An 18,212-nucleotide genomic window follows, 5' to 3' on the forward strand; every position below is an offset into this window, starting at 1 on the left:
CCATCTGCAAAACCCCTTTAATCAGAATAAATAGAGTCCCAGGCAGGGCAGAGTTCACTGTGGATGCCCAAGCCGGATTCACCCACCCTTCTGGCTCCAGCCCAGGCGCAGCTGCGGCTTTCGAGAGGCGAGACAGTGTCTTCCTTGTCCTGATGTCCCAGCAGGGTCACTGGGAGTCACCAGTGTGGTCTCAGGGTGCTGGGTGGGCCCGTGAGGCCCATCGCCATCCCTCTAGTCACCCCGTTCCTCTGTGAGCAGGGCAGGGGGTGCTGCCGTCTCCTCGGTTGTCCCAACCCTGCCAGAAAGAGACGTCACTGACGGGACCCCGTCAACATCAACATCCCTGCAACCTGGCTGGGCACGGCCAGGGCCCGGCAAGGGACAGGCCAGGCGCCCCACAGCCTTTCTCCTGAGATGTATTTTAAGTCCCTGTCAAAATGGTCAGGCTCCGGAGGCCAGAGAAGGCTCTAGAGAGTAAAGGTGAGCGCGGGGTGGAGGTTTTTGTAGGTCAAAAGCGATCGAGTGTCAGCAATGTCGTGGTGTAGCTCCAGTGGCAGCCCCACTGTCCAGCCCTGGACCCTCTCCCCCCGGGCTCAGTGTCCCCAATCCCTCCACAGACCCTCACCTGCTCCTCTCCTCCCTCTCCTTCCTCTCGTAGATGGAGTGAAGCTTGTTGATTAAGAAGATTTTGTCTTCCCCCTCCTAGAAAAGCCAGAACACAAAGGGGAGAAGTCATCCATCAGCCCATCCAGAGCCAGCCTGTTCCAAACTGCATTTGAGGGAAAACTCAAGAGGTGCATTCAACATCACAAGCAGCAAAAAGGTAAAAGAAAAGGTGAAAGGGCCACCAAACAAGGACAAGGAAAAACCAAGAGCCAGGAAGTGGGCATATGTGTGAATCTAAGCTTCCTAGTGGCCAAAGGGAAAAGGGAAATATAATCAGCAGCCCAGAGCCGGCCTGACTCAATGTAAAACCGGCCCTGCCACTTACTGGCTCTGCCTTGGGTTACTAACTCTCTGACCTCAGTGGCAGCATCTGGAAAGGGGGATAATAACACAAGGCACAGGGTTTACGTGAGTTTCCTGCTGCTGCTGTAACGAGCTGTCAACTCGTGGCTTAAACTCCACCAGTTTCTCAACTTTCAGTTCTGGAGGTGAGAAGTCCAAAATGAGTCTCACTGGGCTCCAATCAAGCATCGTCAGGGCTATGCTCCTCCTGGAGGCTTCAGGGGAGAGTCCCCTTCTTCGCCTTTTCCAGCTTCTAGAGGCCCCAGGACTCCGTGGCTCTCAGCCCTTTCCTCCACTTCAAAGCCAGCAGCGGCCGCTCAAGGCCCGCTCACGTGGCGCCACTGACCCTGACACTCCAGCCTCTGTTTTTCACCTCGAAGGACCCTGAGATCATGCTGGGTCACCATGATAATCCAAGGCCATCTCCTATCCCAAGCCAGCTACCTTCAACCTTACCTCCCCAGCCACACAACATAACATAGTCACAGGCTCCAGACAGTCTTACGACGGGGACATCTTTGGGGCCGGTACTGGACTGACCCAGGGCTCTTTCGACAATGAAATGTGACAAGCAGAGGGGCACTTAGCAAAGGACCTGGTGCACAGAAACCGAGCATCAGTGCTTGGGTCAGACCGGGATTCCCTGCGGGAACCTTCGCAAAGAGAACAGGAGTTCTGTCGAGAGCCACACGGATTGGCTCTGGGCACCGGGCAACCTGGCTCGGCCTAGGAGGGCCACTTAGAATACCTTTAAGAAGAGACCATGGGCCCTTATGCAACAAACTAAGTTGCTTCTATCGAGTTGCTGATGGGTGTGGAGGGGCCGTGTGCTTGAGCCATGCCGACCTGCTCGAGGAACGCTCAGGCCGACGGCCCCAAAGCCTGGGGTCAGAGCTCTGCCTTGGGTAGACACTACAGCCAGCACCCCCTGCAGAAAGGTCCTTCCCATCCCAGAGCAACAGTGGGTAGAGCTGGGATTCTCCCAGCACCACTCTGCATCCCCACCTGGCCCCACCTGGCCCTGCCTGGCCCCTGGGGGCTCTGAAATGCCACCCAGTAGGGCAGGAGCCACTTCCCACTTCCAGCATCTATGGCCAGACAACCACCGCAGCCAAGATGCCCGGCTTTCAGCTCTGTGTGGTGAAACGGAAAAGGCAGGAGATGGGACAGTGTGTACTGCAGTGTTTACAACCCGAGCAAGGTGGGAGCCATCCCATGAGCGCTTGGGACGAGCTGGGACGAGCTGCCTGGAGCCCTGGCTCCTGGCACCAACTATCCAGCAGCAGGGTCACATGGCTGCTGAGGCCCACTGGCTGCACCCCACTATGCCCTCGCCTTGGCAGACACGAGCCACTGATCCCGACAAGCACCCCCCTAGCCCTAGTGTGCAGCACGCCTAAGGACCCTGGCACTCACCAGCCCCAGAGTAAAAACCTGCAGGAGGACAAACAGCAATGGGAGGGGACGGGGAACCCTGGGGGGAGGGGACGGGGAACCCTGGGGGGAGGGCAGAGCCCAGCAGCAGGATGCAAGCCTGGAAAAGACACAAGACCTGCTTCGCGGGGACCCGTTCCCCAGGGGAGAGGCCAGGCTGGGTGGCCCAGGGGGAAAAGTGCCTTGTCTCTAACTTGGTGACTGCACAGTGGGCAAGAAGGTCCCCTGGGCAGAGAGGAGCGGAGGGAGTGGGCATGGGGGGGAGCTGCCAGGTGAACACTCCTCCCGAGGGCTGCCCCTGGGCTATGGGGTCTGATCCCCTTCTGCAGCTCACTCCCATGCACACAGCACGAGGGCCTCATCACCTCCCTCTGTCCCCCAGGCTGGAGTGCAGTGGCACAGTCATAGCTCACTGCAGCCTCAACCCAGGCTCAAGCGATCTCCTGCCTCAGCCTCCCAAGTAGCTGGGACTACAGGCGCACACCACCATGCCCAGCTAACGTTTAAAATTTTTGCAGAGATGAGGTTTAGCTCTGTTGCCCAGGCTGGTCTCGAGCCCCTGGGCACCAGCCATCCTCCCACCTTGGCCTCCCAAAGTGTTGCGACTATAGGCTGAGCCACCGCACCCAGCCAAACATCGTTTTCTTCCTAAAAATGTTTTGGCCGGGTGTGGTGGCTCACACCTATAATCCTAGCACTTTGGGAGGCTGAGGTGGGCAGACTGCCTTAGGAGCTGGAGACCAGCCTGGGCAACACGGTGAAACCCCATCTCTACTAAAATTACAAAAAATTAGTGGGGTGTGGCAGCAGGTGCCTGTAGTCCCAGCTACTTGGGAGGCAGAGGCAGGAGAAACGCTTGAGCCCAGGAGGCGGAGGTTGCAGCAGTGAGCCAAGATTGCGCCACTGTACTCCAGCCTGGGCGACAGAGCCAGACTCTCTCTCCAAAAAAAAAAGAAAGAATGAAAAAGTTTTAAGTACTGACTCTGCCTCAACCTTACTCCCCCTATTTGTAAAATGAGTAGAGTCCATAGGGACCCAAAAGCCATTTCTGGGATCTCAGAAATCCTCACAGAGACTGTCTGAGCCCTCAGCGGGGCCACCCCCAGGGGCTGAAACCACACCCCACCCCCCGGAGCCCCGGTCCCAGTGGGGCCCTGCGGGTGCCTGGGGATCAGGAGCCTGGCTCTGTCTCACAGCTGTTTCGTCACTTGATCTGCAGTGCACGTATTGATCAGGGTCACTTGTCTGGCAAACAAACCCTTTCACCAGCCAAGGCCCACAGGAGAGGATGTACATGGGGGTGGAGGGGAGCGTCACCCCCGGGCGATCGAGAGGGCGGGCTGAGGGCAGCCCAGGTCAGGCACTCACGTTGCTGATCTGCTCCTTGAGCAGGCAGATGACCCTCCGCTGGCCCCGCACCACCTGGATGTTGAGGTAGATCACGGCCCTGCGGGAGAGGGGCTGTCAGGCAGGGCCCAGGGCCACAGCCCAGGAGCAGCCAGGCCCCACCCAGTGCAGGCCCAGGGAGGGCCATCTCCCCAGGGCCGCCCCCACCTGCGGGACTCACAGCAGCAGGGCTGACACCAGGAAGACGAAGAAGGTGTTTTCCACCAGGTATCGGTGCACCCAGGGCAGCCAAGAGACCCTGGGGCCCGCCGCCTCCAGGTAGCGCACCCACACCCTGCCAGCCTCGTACATGCTGTCCAGGGTCCGGAAGGGGCCACAGGTGCTCGAGGGCTTCACCCTGGGGAAGAGGCCAACCAGGAAACCCCCAGTCCGGGCAACAGCCCACCCGGCTCCCTCCCAGCCCGTCCTCTTCACCCCTAAGTCTTGGGCCCCCCACCACCACCCAACCCCAGGATGACACAGAAGGGCCCCCTCCACCTGCCCCTACTCACTGCCAGACTGCGTAGCAGAGGAAGACGGCAGCGCCCAGGAAGGCGGGGAAGCAGAGCAGCGTGAGGAAGACCGTGCTCATGTGTGAGGCCAGCCAGGGCCGGCGCGGCGCCTGGCAGTTAGCCAGAAGGCTGGTCTGCGGGGAAAGGCTACGCTCTGCCACCGTCCTGCTACCCCTCAGCACCCCTCCAAGGCCTGGGGGAGCCCAAGAGGGAAGGGCAACCGGAGCTGTGCGTGCAGGCAGGGCCCAGGACAGGACCCCGCTCCCTGCAGCCTGCTCATTTACAGAGGAACACAGAGGCCTGCAGGTCACTCACACGCAAAGGAGTGATGCCAACAGCACCTCCATCCGCTGAAGGTCGCTGCCATGCCAGGCTCTGCACACAACACTGTACACGCCACCTCCCTCAGTCCCCACTGGAACCTGGTCCCCATTGCATGGATGAGGAAACAGAAGGCCAGACAAGACAGGAGCCAGGATGGCCAGGCACAGTGTAATCCCAGCTCACGCCGGTAATCCCAGCACTTTGGGAGGCTGAGGTGGGTGGATCACGAGGTCAGGAGATCTTGACCATGCTGGCTAACACAGTGAAACCCCGTCTCTACTAAAAATACAAAAAAATTAGCTGGACGTGGTGGCGGGTGCTTGTAGTCCCAGCTACTCGGGAGGCTGAGGCGGGAGAATGGCGTGAACCCAGGAGACGGAGCTTGCAGTGAGCCGAGATCGCACCACTGCACTCCAGCCTGGGCAACAAAGCGAGACTCAGTCTCAAACATAAAATAAAATAAAAAATAAAAAGACAGGAGCCAGGATAGGAAGGGAGGTCCTAGTTCTCAACCACTGGGCATGACCCAGTTGCGGACAGAGGACCAGGGTCACTTTTCCAGGGACCCAGAGGTCCCAAGGCTTAGTGTCTCCCAGAGCCCTGGCCAGGGGCACACAGGTACCTGGTGATGACCTCTGAACCCAGCGATGCTTCCCAGTCTGCCAAAGACAGTGATGCCAGGAGGGGTCAGCCGTCCCTTGGGCTGAGGGACAGGCCAGGGCAGCCCCACTCCACTCCGGTGGGGACGGTTCCAGTGTCCCAGGCTCTGCCCAGCTAAGTCCTGCCCCCACTGCCAGGCCACCCTGCCAGCCCAGCCCTCCCCAGGCCTTGGCAGCCTCACCTTCTTGACGTAGAAGACGAGCAGCAGCTTGATGATCTGCACGGCGGGGAGGAGGGGTGAGAAGAGCACCCCCAGCCTGGGGAAGGGTGGCAGTTCAGGGGCTGCTCCAGTGCCCTCCCCCTCCCTGAGACCAGGCTGGTTCCAGACCACGGGCAGGGCATGTGAGAGTGGCCAAAACTGGGTCCTGGTCAGGGCCTGCATCGCTCCAGGGTCCACGGCTGGGCCTGGCTGTGCCCCCAGTGGGAGGCAGGTGCAGGAACCCCAGGGGGAAAGGGGCACTGACCAAGGGGCCAGACAGCAGGAGGCAAGCAGAGGACCCTCACCAGGTCAGAGTCTGCCCGTAAATCAGCTCCAGGACATTCCGGGCGATGTCAAACTCCGGCTTCCGCCGCCTCTTCAGCTTCTTCTCGGAGATAATCCTGCTTCCGAGGAGGACCCCGGAGAGTTAGACGGGAAAAGCCATGCCCAGGGAGGCCAGCCCAAGTCCCCACACCCAGAGGGCGCCCACGCCCCAGCCAGGTGACATCCTGGCCCTTCCACAGATAACACCAAGGAGAGACCCACCAGCCTGGGGCCTTCACCCAGGGTTTGGTCACACCGGCCTCATCCAAAGTAGGTTCAGATACACCGAGTTAAACAAGCAGTTTCAGCTCCAGCACCAAATGATTTTTTCTTTTTTGAAACAGGGTCTGGCTCTGTTGTCCAGGCTGGAGTGCAGTGGCACAATCGTGGCTCACTGCAGCCCTGACCTTCTGGGATCAAGCGATCCTCCCACCTCAGCCTCGTGAGTATCTGGAACTACAGGCACACACCACCATGCCCAGCTAATTTTTATTTTTATTTATTTTTATTTTTATTTTTTTAGAGACGAGGTCTCACTCTGTTGCCCAGGCTGGTCCCAAACTCCTGGGCTTAAGTGATCCTCCCACCTCAGCCTCCCGAAGTACTGGGATTACAGGCGTGAGTCACCGCACCAGCTCTCCTGCTGATTTTTTTAATCTTATTATTATTGTTAAATTCACATATTCTCGAAGAAAACACCAAGAGGAAAAACCAGCTGACATGCCAGAACCCGCAGCGGAATACCTGGAACAGTTTTTAAATGTCCCTCCGCTGTCCATTCACTGCTGCCTGTTTCACCTTTGTATCCTAGACTGAGGTTGTGCGATACATATGTCGCATTTTTTTTTTTTTTTTTTTGTGACACAGTCTTGCTCTGTCGCCCAGGCTGGAGTGCTGAGGCGCAATCTCAGCTCACTACAACCTCCACTTCTCGGGTTCAAGCGATTCTCATGCCTCAGCCTCCCGAGTAGCTGCGACTACTGGTGTGCACCCCAACACCCGGCTAATTTTCCTATTTTTAGTAGAGACGGGCTTTTGCCATGTTGGCCAGGCTGGTCTCAAACTCCTGACCTCAGGTGATCCACGCGCCTCATCCTCCCAAAGTGCTGGGATTACAGGCGTGAGCCACCGCGCCTGGCCATACATGTCCCTTTGAAACCTGTTTTCCTTTCCAATCTAAACGTGAGCTCGGTTCTATTTCCAGAGTCTTCCCCTGAAGGGTGGGGACACAGGGCCCTGATGTGAAAGGTCCAGGCCTGAGAACCTCCCAGCCACGCGTACCGGCCACTAAGGGGAGAACGCTCCCCACCCAGCCCACCAGGGCCTCCTCACCTCCACACCAGTTCCCCAAAAAGCGTGTCTAGAAGCATGAGGACGAAGTCCATCACCAGGAACCGGTACAGCTCCTGGCCCACGAAGTCCTCCCAGCACTGGCCCTGCAGGACAGCCACCCTGCGGCCCAGCCAGTGGTAGCACAACGTTCCCAGGATGGCCAGCTTGAGGATGAGGTTCCTGCAGAGGGCAGGGTGCAGAGGCTGAGGGGCGGGTGCAGGGGACAGAAGATGCACCCCAGGGCCCCCACCAGGGGCTCGGCCACACCGGCCTCTTCCTAAGTAGGCTTGGATACACCCAGAGCTACACCACCAGCATCAGCTCCAGCACCAAATGACGTTTTCATGTGCAGCTACACACCTGCAGATGGCCACGTACACCTCCAGCACCGGGGAGTCATGCGGCTCCAGGGCGGCCAGAACACGGCACAGGTAGGGGGCTCCCAGGTTGAGAAGGCCAACCACCAGGGGCAGGACCAGCAGCGCAGCCTCCTGGCCAGCAGCCTCCTGGCCAGCAGCCTCCGGACTCTGCAGGGATTGGTGTCATGGAAGCCCCCCATTCGTGGTGGGAGGGGGCAGCTACAGGGAGGGGCCCGGGGCAGAACTGGCAGGCAGCACCTCCCTCCTCCAAGACCTGGCCCTCCCCAGGCCCCAAGTTCAAACCACACAGGAAGCGGGGAGGGGCACGGGTAGTGGAAAAGAAACCAGAAACTGAAAAAAAAAAAAAAAGCCGTGAGATAGGAAAAGGGGTGAGAAGTGGGGCTGGGAGGGAGCCCCAGCACAGGGCGCAGCGTACATGGCACCCTGGGCTGGCTGGGTGGAGGAGGGGAGGCAAGGCTGCCTCCCCAGGGGGCCGGTGCCCAGAGTCGCTGGGGACACGTTCCAAGCAAGAGCCAGGCTCCCCCCATCCCCGCACCTGGATCAAGAACTCTGAGAAGACGTGGACGGCCACAGCGCAGCCCAGCGCGGTCCCCAGACACAGCAGCCATGCAAGCCCCAGCGCAGCCGCCTGCCGCAGCCTCCCGCACACGCTCCTGGGGCTCTGCCGCAGCTGCCACTCAGCCAGCAGCTCCTGCAGGCGGCACCATGTCCCCGTCAGCCACATCAGAGCACGGACACGTGCAGATGTGCAGATACAGCACAAGGCACACAACACACATGAGACACCCCAGGAGGCTTGAACCAGGACAGAGGGTCAGTCCCCCATGCCCCACCTGCCTTTTCATCTGCTGAGGACCCTCCCTCCAGACACAGAGAGGACCCAGTCCCCTGCCGAGAGGCCCCCGTGCCTGGGCCGCATTCACTTCCGAGGCCCTGCCTCCACCCCTCTCCAGCTGCCTCCCCAGCCCTGCCCGCTGGGGCTGGGGCTGGGGCTGGGGCTGGGGCTGGGGCCTGGCTTAGGAGTCCTTTCCTGTTCCCTGTGGCTGTGGGTGGCCCCCAGTGACCAGAAGCCCCCCATGAAGTGGCTCATGACAAGTCACAGCTCCGAGTTCCTTGAAGCACAGAACCCCAGAAAGGCAGAGAATGTTCCACGAGGCCCAGCTCTGCAGCCTCCTGGCCCCGCAACCTCTGCAAGGGCCTCGGCCTCTATGCCTCAGTCTTCTCACTGAGCCACAGAAAAAATGACAGTCCTCACCCACTGGGCTTCTGTGGCCACCAAGCTAACGCCAGCCAGGAAGCATGTGTCAGCTGGGGCCTGAGGCCTCAGGGCAGGCTCCCGGGTGCTCACTGGGCCATGGTGCTACTAGCCGCTAGCAGACAACAGAGGCAGCCCCTAACTGAGGGGTGTGTACTGGCGAAAAACTCAGGGCCTGCCCCGTCACCGCAAACAGAAGACCACGCCTGCCCAGCGCCCCGAGTTCAGCTCACGGACTGATGGCCCTCCCTCCAGACCACGGTTCTGGCCACAGGGTCCTAAGTGGACCCAGGGCCAGGCCTGCAGGGAACTGGGCAGGTCAGCTTGGTGCTCCAGGGCCACTCACCTTCAGGCGGGTGCGAATGTTGTCCTGCTGGAGGCGGGAGGCCCGCTTCTGCGTCACCTTGTAGTCCCAGGAGCAGAAGACGGTGATAGCGTGGATGCCAGAGGTGCTCCCCACCCGGTAGCTCTCCCCGAAAGAGTGAGCCATGCTGGGGAGAAGCAGACACAGACATGGCAACCAATGAGCTGAGGGGCAGAGGCCGAGGGGCAGAGGCCGAGGGGCAGAGGCCGAGGGGCAGAGGCGAGGGGAGAAGGCAGACCAGATGCTCTTGGCAGCCAGACCCCAACCACCCACTCGGGAGCCATTTGGGGCCTGGCTGGGCCTCCTGCCATGTCCCTGCCCTGCCACCAGCCCTCTACACCAGCCACATCTGCCTAGAAGAGGGGGCAGGGCTGCATTCACCACTGACTTGGCTGGTGGCCTCCCAGTGAGACACGGACCAGAAGATGCTGGGCTCACCTCAGGCCCTTTTGCACTGCTGGTCCCAATGACCAAAACATCTTCCCTGCTTCCTTATGCATCCCCACTCTTATCTAACCTTCCCCTCTCAGAACAAGTGCCGCCTCCCCTGGGAAGCAGCCTGACTCCTTCCCCAGTGCTCCCATAACACCGGGAAACACCACTAAGCCTCCTGGATTGTCCCAGCCCATTCAGTGGTTCATCTTCTCCAGAGGCAGCAAGCCCCGCTAGGACATTACCATCCTGCCCTGAGCTGAGCACGGAGAATGTTTGTGCAATATGTAGATGCATGGGTGGGTGGGTGGGTGGGTGGGTGTGTGGGTGAATAAATGTGTGGGTAGATGGGTGGATGAATGGGTGGGTAAATTGAGTGGGTGGATAGGTGAGTGTTGGATGAATGGGTGGACGGGTGGATGGGTGGGTGAACTGAGTGGGTGAATGGGTGGGTGGATGGATGGGTGGGTGGATGGGTGAATGTGTGAATGGATGGATAGGTGGGTGAATGAGTGGATGGATGGGTGGGTGGATGGATGATGGGTGGGTGGGTGGATGGATGGGTGGGTGGGGGGTGGGTGGATGGATGGGTGGGTGGGGGGTGGGTGGGTGGGTGGATGGATGGGTGGGTGGGTGGGTGGATGGATGGGTGGGTGGGTGGGTGGATGAATGGGTGGACGGGTGGGTGAATTGAGTGGGTAGATGGGTGGGTGGATGGATGAATGGATGGATGGGTAGATAGTTGGATAGGTGAGTAGATGAAAGCAGACAGGTATGGCCCGGCGCGGTGGCTCAAGCCTGTAATCCCAGCACTTTGGGAGGCCAAGACGGGCGGATCACAAGGTCAGGAGATCGAGACCATCCTGGCTAACACGGTGAAACCTCGTCTCTACTAAAAAAATACAAAAAGCTAGCCAGGCGAGGTGGCGGGCGCCTGTAGTCCCAGCTACTCGGGAGGCTGAGGCAGGAGAATGGCGTAAACCCGGGAGGCGGAGCTTGCAGTGAGCTGAGATCCGGCCACTGCACTCCAGCCTGGGCGACAGAGCGAGACTCCGTCTCAAAAAAAAAAAAAAGAAAGCAGACAGGTAGATGGATAGAAGGAAGAAAGGAAAGAGGGAAGAATCAATGAACAGGCAAAAGGATGAATGGATGGATGGATGGATGAGTGGAGCTCGGAGCCTAGGTCATGAGATGGAGACGTTACCTGTACACCAGGGTGATACAGGTGATAAAGAAGCCTGCGCCCACAGTGTAGAGGTAGGCCAGGGGCATGTTGTAGGGCAGGCCGCCCGCCCTGGGTGTGCACTGGCTGCCGTCCAGGGGGCTGCCACACGGCTGGTTCAGCGTGGCATTACTGTAGTGGCCGTAGAACATGACGGTGTGGGTGAAGCAGCCCTGCCACAGGGAGATCCAGTGAGTCAGGGTTCTCCCCACCGCACCCCACCCTCAGGCCTGACAGCCACAGAGGCAGAGCAGGAGGCGGCCAGACAGGGGCCGAGAGGGAAACAGGGAGGGCCCATGGCCACAACAATCTTGGGCCTCCCAGCCCCAAGGGAACCCCAGCACGGTGGGCATCAAGGGGCATTGAGAGGGAGGCGGGGAGCCAGCTGTAGCCACCTGGAGTCACAGCGGGCCAAGGGTTGGGGACCCAGGGAAGCTGGGACAAGAAGGGGACACGGTACCAGGCCAGCAAAAGACAGGCACCGCCCTGTACCCCGGTCTTAGGGCTTCCTCACCGCGCCTGTGAGGAGCTCCAGGCCTGTGCAGACGGGGGCAGGGCCTGGCAGGGTGGGCGGGAAGGCGACCTGCGGGCCCATGATGAAGGCCACCAGCAGCAGCAGCAGGAGGGCGTTGAAAGCCAGCAGGGTCTTGAGGAAGAGGAAGTAGGAGAGCACGCTGGAGCCGAACTGGCTCCCGATACGCTTCAGGGCATAGCGCCATGGCGTCAGGGCCTGCAGGCCGGAGAGCAGCGCCAGCCCCAGGCTGTGCAAGGCCTGCTGGCACAGGCAGAGAGGCCGTGAGGGTGAGGCCATTGGAGGCACCAAGGCCACCCCAGCCCTGCCCAGCCGCCCCAGCCCCAGGGCAGACCAGGGGCCCCTACCAGCACGCAGGCATATCTGAGCCGACCACAGCAGGAGAAGACCCCGCCGCCGCCCCGCTGGCCCCTCCACTTCCCCGCCGGGGTCCTGCTCTTCTCTCTGGGGACAGAGGCAGCCATAAGTGCCTGGACCAATGAGGGGCCTCTCTCCTTCCTGGAGACCAGTCACCCACCGGCTTAGCCCCTTCTCCCCCACCACCCAGCCCAGCTGAGGAAGTGGGTCTGGGGGTGCAGAAGCAGGGGCGGGGTCGGGGCGGGGCTGCTCACCGCAGGCTGCGTTTCTCAGCCAGGCTTAAGGGCATCCCTCGAAGCATGTGGTCCCGCTGTGCCACCGCCAGGCTCTGGAGCTCCTTCACCAAGAGGCTCTGCTTCTCTGCAAGAGGGAGAGGCAGGTCCTGCCCATCCTCAAGTGCCCCTCCCTGCCGCCTGCAGCCAGAACCCTGGACAGGCCTGTGCGTCCCTGCGGCACCGTCCCGAGACACCTTGGTGCCCTTATTTGAGCTTGAATCACCAATCCATGTGTTTGCTTCAGTCGGCCGCTGCGACAAGCAGGAAGCTCACAGCACAGAGGAGCCTGTTTCCCCTACGCAGTCCCCGACTCGGGGCCCAGGGCCACAACCTGCCCAGCACTCCAGGAGGCTTGTGAGGTAAGACCCCCACTTCCCTGTCCCCACAGGTCCCTGCAGAGGGACGGGGGAGCCTTCAGGAAGCTGCTAAGGGACAGGAGAGGGACCTCTGGCTCTGCAGCACCCCAGCCCCCGCCCCGGCCAGGCTGGCCTCCTGCACCCCACCTCAGGCCGGTGTCCACCTGGGACTGGGGCTCCGATGCCCACTCACCCTCCTCCTCCCGGGCTGTGGGGTCCAGCTCCAGGTCGTACAGGCGGAGGCTGGGCCGGGCGGAGAGGACCAAGTTCCCGAGCAGGGGCCGGCTGCTCCTGCGCCGAAGCTGCACTGTGCGGCTGTAGTACTGGGAGATGATGGCGCCTCGGCTGCGGCCTACGGAGGCAGCTGGGCAGGGCCAGGCCGGGCAAGGCCAGGCCTCCCTCCCTTCAGGAAGGGCTCACCACAGGCCTCCCCATCCCTCATCCCTTCCCAGGACCCAGGAAAATCCTTTCAACAAAGACTTCGGGCACCACTGCGTTCCGAAAGCCTATTTTTACCCCGTGACGACTCTGGAGTCATTTTTAGAACCCAAAAGGGCCACATGGGGCTGTGCTGGGCCTCCAAGCGACAGATGGGGTGGGCTAGGAGCCCGCCCTGGGCCTGGCTCTGAGCTACAGGAGCAGCCGCTACCCAGGGAGATGCCTGGCGGGAAGCCCAGCCCAGCCCAGCCCCAGGGGCCGGGGGTCCCACTCACCAATGGTGCGGCTGGGCATGCTGGCCAGGATGCGGAGTGTGGCCGTGCTCTGGGTGCCCTCGGGCTGCCGGAGCGTCTGCTGGCCACTCCCTACAAAGCAAAAAAGACTCGCCAGGGGTCCTGGAGATGCCGTTGGCCACAGTATCTCCCACCCCATCCCAGGCCTGCAGAGCCGGGAGACCCGTCCTGAGGAGCTGGGGCACCCAAGTATTGGTCCACACTGCCCAGCATCCAGGCCTGGGCTTACCTGTGGCCTCCTGCTCTCTCTGCTGCAGCTCCAGCCCCTCCTGGGCCACCCACTGGCTCTGTTCTTGGATGAGCTGGTGGAAGGAATCGTGCACTTCGCTTTCATCGTAGGGGCTGGGCTCCTGGCTGCCAAGGGGGTTGGGGGGACGATCAGGCTACAGCCGCCTCTCTCCTTCCAGCGGCCCCTGCTCAGGCGACCTCTCCGTGAGGGGTGGAACATTCCAGCCCCCAGCCCCAGAGCACTTACCCCTGGTCCCCCGGGGTCTCAGGGACATCGAGGATGAAGGCCAGCGGCTGGGCCATGTCTCTGGCCAACGCCCACTAGTCTGCAGACCTAGGGCAGCTCAGAGCCTGGGTGCCGCCTTCGGAGCTTCCTGCTGCCCATCTGATGAGACAGGGGCACAGAGCCAGGGCTGGCCTTCAATGCCTGGTGGGCGTTCACCCCGGCCATTCCCGGGGGGACCACGGGAGGTGCCACTCACAGCCCAGGCAGTCCTGTTTGCCCCCCTACCATCCCAGGTAAACACGTGGTCAGGCACCAAATAAGTCTCATGCCAGAATAGAATGGGGCCCCTCCAGTGTCTGGAAAGGGGAGAGAGGAAGGAAGGGTGTGGGGTCTGCAGTTCCCCATCTGTTTCCTTGATGTCGCCAGTCCCTGGGAAATGGGGAAGAGGTGGGGTGCCTGTAGACACAGCCCCTTTAAGGACCTCCATTCCCAGGGTTCTGGCACAGAGACACCTCCTTTTTGGAAAGAAAGGTCAGGGCAGGCTGGAGGCCGTCTCTGCATCTGCCCTATGACCCCAAAGCACTTCCTCTAGAGGAAATTAGCTGCTGGAGCCCTCACCGCCCCCAGCCCCAGGCGGAAGCAGCACAGGAGGCTCTTCCCCCACACACAGCGGTCACTCCATGCCACCCCCATCAGGGCGCCAAGGTCCCCATGTTCTCAGAAGACCCACTCCCCTGCATTCCATCATCCCAGGGCGGCCAGCTGGGGAGGGGTGGCCAGGACCTCAACAGGCCTCCTTTGTCCTGGCTCTGCGTCACCCAGCACAACTGTAACCAGAGCAGCCTTGCCTGGGGCCCTGGGCTCAGGGCCTATTCACCCTATGGGAGTGGAGCCAGGACTCAGCTCCCAACCACCAGCGAGTCCTGCCGGCCTCTGCCCTGGGCTGCTCCTGCCTTCACTCTCAGGAACTCAGGGCTCAAAGTCAGCCGGGTTGAAGGGCGATTCCTCGGACAGGCAAAGCCTGGGTGCCCCGACAGAGCAGCCCCTTGCAGGAGTGCCAGTCACAGGGCCAGATGGTGCCCTCCCTCAGTGTCCAGGGTGCCATCTTCGGGTCCAGGCCCCACACCACCCCCTCCCTCCAGCAGGAGCAAAGAGGTGGGAAAACCAGTAGAGCGGCCGGGCGCGGTGGCTCAAGCCTGTAATCCCAGCACTTTGGGAGGCCGAGACGGGCGGATCACGAGGTCAGGAGATCGAGACCATCCTGGCTAACATGGTGAAACCCCGTCTCTACTAAAAAATACAAAAAACTAGCCGGGCGACATGGCGGGCGCCTGTAGTCCCAGCTGCTTGGGAGGCTGAGGCAGGAGAATGGCGTAAACCCAGGAGGCGGAGCTTGCAGTGAGCTGAGACCCGGCCACTGCACTCCAGCCTGGGCGGCAGAGCGAGACTCCGTCTCAAAAAAAAAAAAAAAAGAAAACCAGTAGAGCTGGGTTCGAGGCGGCCCCCACCCAGCCTAACACGGGACAGCTGCCCAAGGAGGGGCTTAAGGACGCCCCATCCGGTCCCTAAAGCTGGAATCCCTTCCTCCAGACAGGCCTTTCTAAGCTCAGGGGACCCGGGGACCCGGCACCCCAGCGCCCCGCCAAGTCCAGCGGAGTTTCCAGGCGCACCATTCCTGAGCCCTGAGCCAGGTGGGGAGGGCTGGGTGGCGCCCGTTTCCAGGAACCCCCACCCCATCCGGCAGCGAGCCCCCCGGGAGCAGCCGCTACCCAGTGAGAACCGCAACCTGGCCCCGGAGCCCAGGGCGGCTGCAACTCGGGGGCCACTGAACCCGCCCAGCCGGCCTCCCTGTCCCTCGCCCCTTGCGGCCAGTGGCCTCTCTGCCCCTCCCCTCCCAGTGCCCCGGAGCTCGGCTGGGGGATCTGGGTGGGGTCTGCAGATTTGGCCCCCCACTCTGTCCTCCGCGCTCCTGTCGCTCCCAGCTCTGTCCGAGCCGGAGAGTCAAGCCCTGGGAGCTCCAGGAGCACCCGGGGAGGGAACTCGGCTACCAAGTGGCCTTAGAGGCCGAAAGAAATTCAGGGGGGCGTTCCGCTGTCCCCGAATGATAAGCAGCCGGGGCTGGCAGGACCCGGGACCGGAATCGCGGCTGCTCACCTGGGAGGCGCCGGGAAGGAGGGGCCGCGCGCGCAGCCACGGCTCACCTGTGCCCAAGGGCCGCCGGGAACTAAGGGCTCGGCTCTCCTTCCCGAGGGAGTGGCAAAGGGCCCCACGGGGCGACTGGGCCAGTCGCAGCTCTGGCGGGGCCTGGGGGTAGCCGCCCCTCCCGGCCCACGTGGGGGGGCGGACCTTGGTTATCACGTGACCCGGCCCCGCCCGCGGCGTCCCTGCTCCCCTCCGGGCGCCCCGCGGTGACTGTGCCTTCCTCCCCTGCCAACTTCCGACCCCTCCTCCTGAGGTCTGAGCTGGGCCACGGCGGGCCGAGTGTCTGGATTCATTCCAGTCCCCGGTTGAAGTACCCAATTTTTGTGAGGCTCAGTTTCCCCAAGATCCAGAAAGGGGCAGTACTTCCAGACCCATCTGCTCCCCATAGTTGGGGATTGTCCAAGTAAGATGCCGCTGAAAGCCCCAGGAACAGAGTCTCTCACGCCAGATGAGGCAACCCTCCCACCGCAAGCTTCCTGCTGACTCTCCCAACCTCCGCTGGGGAGCCTGGTTACCTGCCCCTACTGACACCTGCACAGGGTTCATTGTTTATCTAGCAAGAGTTCTGGCTCACTTCCTGTGTGCTGTGTGGAGAGGAGGGGATGAAAAGGAGGACACGCTGACTGTCCCCAGGTGCTGTACCCATTGCCCTGTTTTGTTATTTCCCATGAGCCAGGAAGGTATGCATTGATATTCTCCCATTTCACAGATGAGGAAACTGAGGCTGTGAGAGGTTAATCTGGGCGCCCCCAGTCAAAGCAGGAGACTTGGTGGTCCACCTGGGAACTCCATGGAGGAAACTGGCTTTGAGATGGCACCCCCAACCCCAAGCCCATTTGGAAGGAAGGGTCATTCCAGGTGGGGAGAGGCCATGAAGCAGGCAGGGTGAATGTGAGCTAGAGCCCAGGAGGGCAGGACAGGACGCTGCTGCAGGTGAGAGCAGGCAGGCAAAAGCGAGGACCAGGCAGGGGCGAAGCTTGGGACCTTTTGCAGCTGCCAGTGTGGTCCTCAGATGGCTACCCCTAGCTGGTTCTTGGCAAGTGGCACCCTAGCATGAAGGCCCAGCCCCTGCCTCTCCTCCCACTGCTTCCCCCTCTGCATACCCACACTGAATTTGCATAAATGCCACCTCCTCTGGGGAGCCTCCCCAGATTGAACCCTGGTGGAGCACCTGCCACTTCCTATTGACATGTACATTTGTAGTTCTGTGCCCCCTCCTACCCCAGCCCACTGTGTGCCCAGCACCAGCACACAGCTTGGGCCTGACACACAGAAAGGAGTCTGGAAACCAGGAAGGAGGTGGGCAGAGAGGCAGAAAAACCTATGAACATTCAACCTGAGGTGACTGGGCCCTATAGCAGGTGGAGAGGGAGCAGAGAGGAAGGGCTGCGGGCCTCCCAGGGGCCCGAGGACAGGGAATTGGCAAAACTATGTCTTAAACATCTAGCCTGGGAGAGCATGAATGGAGCCACTTCCTGAGCACTAACTATGGGCCAGGTGCTAGGCCTGGGCCTTGGCAGATGATAGCGCCAATGACGGGGGGATGTCCAGCAGTAACACTAAGAGTATCTGGAAACCCAGCAGCCAGGTTCAGGGAAGCCAGCCATCCTGCCATTATCACACCCTCCAGGGGCTCTGTGGCAGGCAGATAAAGAGTTTGGCCCCTGCACCCCGCCGTCCGTATCCCCACCCACGTCAGGCTCCCAACTCGAGGTCAGGTCCTGCCTCTCCAGGCTGGAAGGGGTTGAACGGAGAGGGCCTCAGTCACAGGCTGGGCATCCCTGGAGGCAGCCAGGGGGCAGACCGGGACAGTGGACCCTAGGGCTGCAAGAGACCAGGCCCAACTCCTGTGCAGAGAGGAAGGGCGGGCCACCTGCAGCCCAGCGTGCACAGAGCTCCCGGGGAGGCTAAGTGGCCTATGCCTGTTACCTTCACCTCTGCATCTCAGGGGCCCACAGGAAGTGCCTGCTCGGCCTCAGTTTAGAGCAGAGGAAACCATGGGGTGGGAGGAGAGGAGGGAGGTAGTAGAGAGGGAAGCCGGGGTTCCTGTCACGTGACCCCTCCTCTGGGCTCCCTCACTGCCCTGCCTGGCTTGTCAGGAGCCTTCTGAGAAGGGGATTCCTCCAGGGACTCAGTCCCTAGGTCCCCAGGTGAGCTGGATGTTAAGTGGAGGGAGAATGCAGAGGGTGAGGGGCTGTGGAGGGCCAGCTAGAGCCCTACAAGGGCAGCAGTGGGTCCCTGCTCCTGTCCCCATGGCTGGGGCTGTAGCCACAGGTCCTCAGCGGGGGCTCGCGGGGTATCTGGCCAGACCTGGGCCTGGAGGCTGGACCACTAGAAGGAAGACAGAAGGGGGTCCTGGGCCATCCAGAGTCAGATGCAACAGATGCCAAGTCCCAGGAACTGTGGGGTTTGGGACACAGGCTCTTCCCGAAGGGCAAACTGGCATGTGGAGAAGAGCAGGAATTGTCTCTCC

The 18,212-nt window shown here is 61.2% G+C and overlaps 2 protein-coding genes across 28 annotated transcripts in view; one reads left to right on the top strand and one right to left on the bottom strand.

The window, feature by feature from the left end:
* TMC6 (transmembrane channel like 6) overlaps positions 1-18,212 on the bottom strand; it is a 19,439-nt gene continuing 1,227 nt past the window's right edge. Inside the window, exons 1-22 of one of the 24 annotated variants that reach the window (XM_033182369.1) lie at positions 15,692-16,782; positions 13,559-13,696; positions 13,313-13,385; positions 13,066-13,155; positions 12,546-12,675; positions 11,976-12,081; positions 11,712-11,808; positions 11,347-11,607; positions 10,815-11,005; positions 9,161-9,305; positions 8,095-8,250; positions 7,540-7,706; positions 7,180-7,359; positions 5,829-5,927; positions 5,506-5,581; positions 4,341-4,474; positions 4,010-4,186; positions 3,811-3,889; positions 2,425-2,542; positions 1,075-1,148; positions 626-702; positions 1-295 (exon numbers count right to left, since the gene is read on the bottom strand). In XM_033182369.1, the coding sequence (XP_033038260.1) occupies positions 232-295; positions 626-702; positions 1,075-1,148; positions 2,425-2,542; positions 3,811-3,889; positions 4,010-4,186; positions 4,341-4,474; positions 5,506-5,581; positions 5,829-5,927; positions 7,180-7,359; positions 7,540-7,706; positions 8,095-8,250; positions 9,161-9,305; positions 10,815-11,005; positions 11,347-11,607; positions 11,712-11,808; positions 11,976-12,081; positions 12,546-12,675; positions 13,066-13,155; positions 13,313-13,385; positions 13,559-13,614 (2,550 nt within the window). In that variant the 5' untranslated portion in view covers positions 13,615-13,696; positions 15,692-16,782 and the 3' untranslated portion in view covers positions 1-231. Of the gene's footprint in view, positions 296-625; positions 1,149-2,424; positions 2,543-3,810; positions 3,890-4,009; positions 4,187-4,340; positions 4,475-5,505; positions 5,582-5,828; positions 5,928-7,179; positions 7,360-7,539; positions 7,707-8,094; positions 8,251-9,160; positions 9,306-10,814; positions 11,006-11,346; positions 11,608-11,711; positions 11,809-11,975; positions 12,082-12,545; positions 12,705-13,065; positions 13,156-13,312; positions 13,441-13,558; positions 13,697-15,691; positions 16,783-18,212 lie in introns of those variants that run through there. The other 23 variants (XM_033182367.1, XM_033182363.1, XM_033182365.1 and 20 more) reach the window with 23 other exon arrangements.
* TMC8 (transmembrane channel like 8) overlaps positions 17,745-18,212 on the top strand; it is a 13,352-nt gene continuing 12,884 nt past the window's right edge. For 3 of the 4 annotated variants that reach the window (XM_033182378.1, XM_033182380.1, XM_033182381.1), the window contains exon 1: positions 17,745-17,889. The gene's annotated coding sequence lies outside the window, so the exon portion shown is untranslated. The remainder of the gene's footprint in view (positions 17,890-18,212) is intronic. The other variant, XM_033182379.1, reaches the window with a different exon arrangement.

The sequence above is a fragment of the Trachypithecus francoisi genome, unplaced genomic scaffold (genome assembly GCF_009764315.1).
Source record: "Trachypithecus francoisi isolate TF-2019V2 unplaced genomic scaffold, Tfra_2.0 Lachesis_group20, whole genome shotgun sequence".
In the NCBI taxonomy this organism is placed as follows: Eukaryota; Metazoa; Chordata; class Mammalia; order Primates; family Cercopithecidae; genus Trachypithecus; species Trachypithecus francoisi.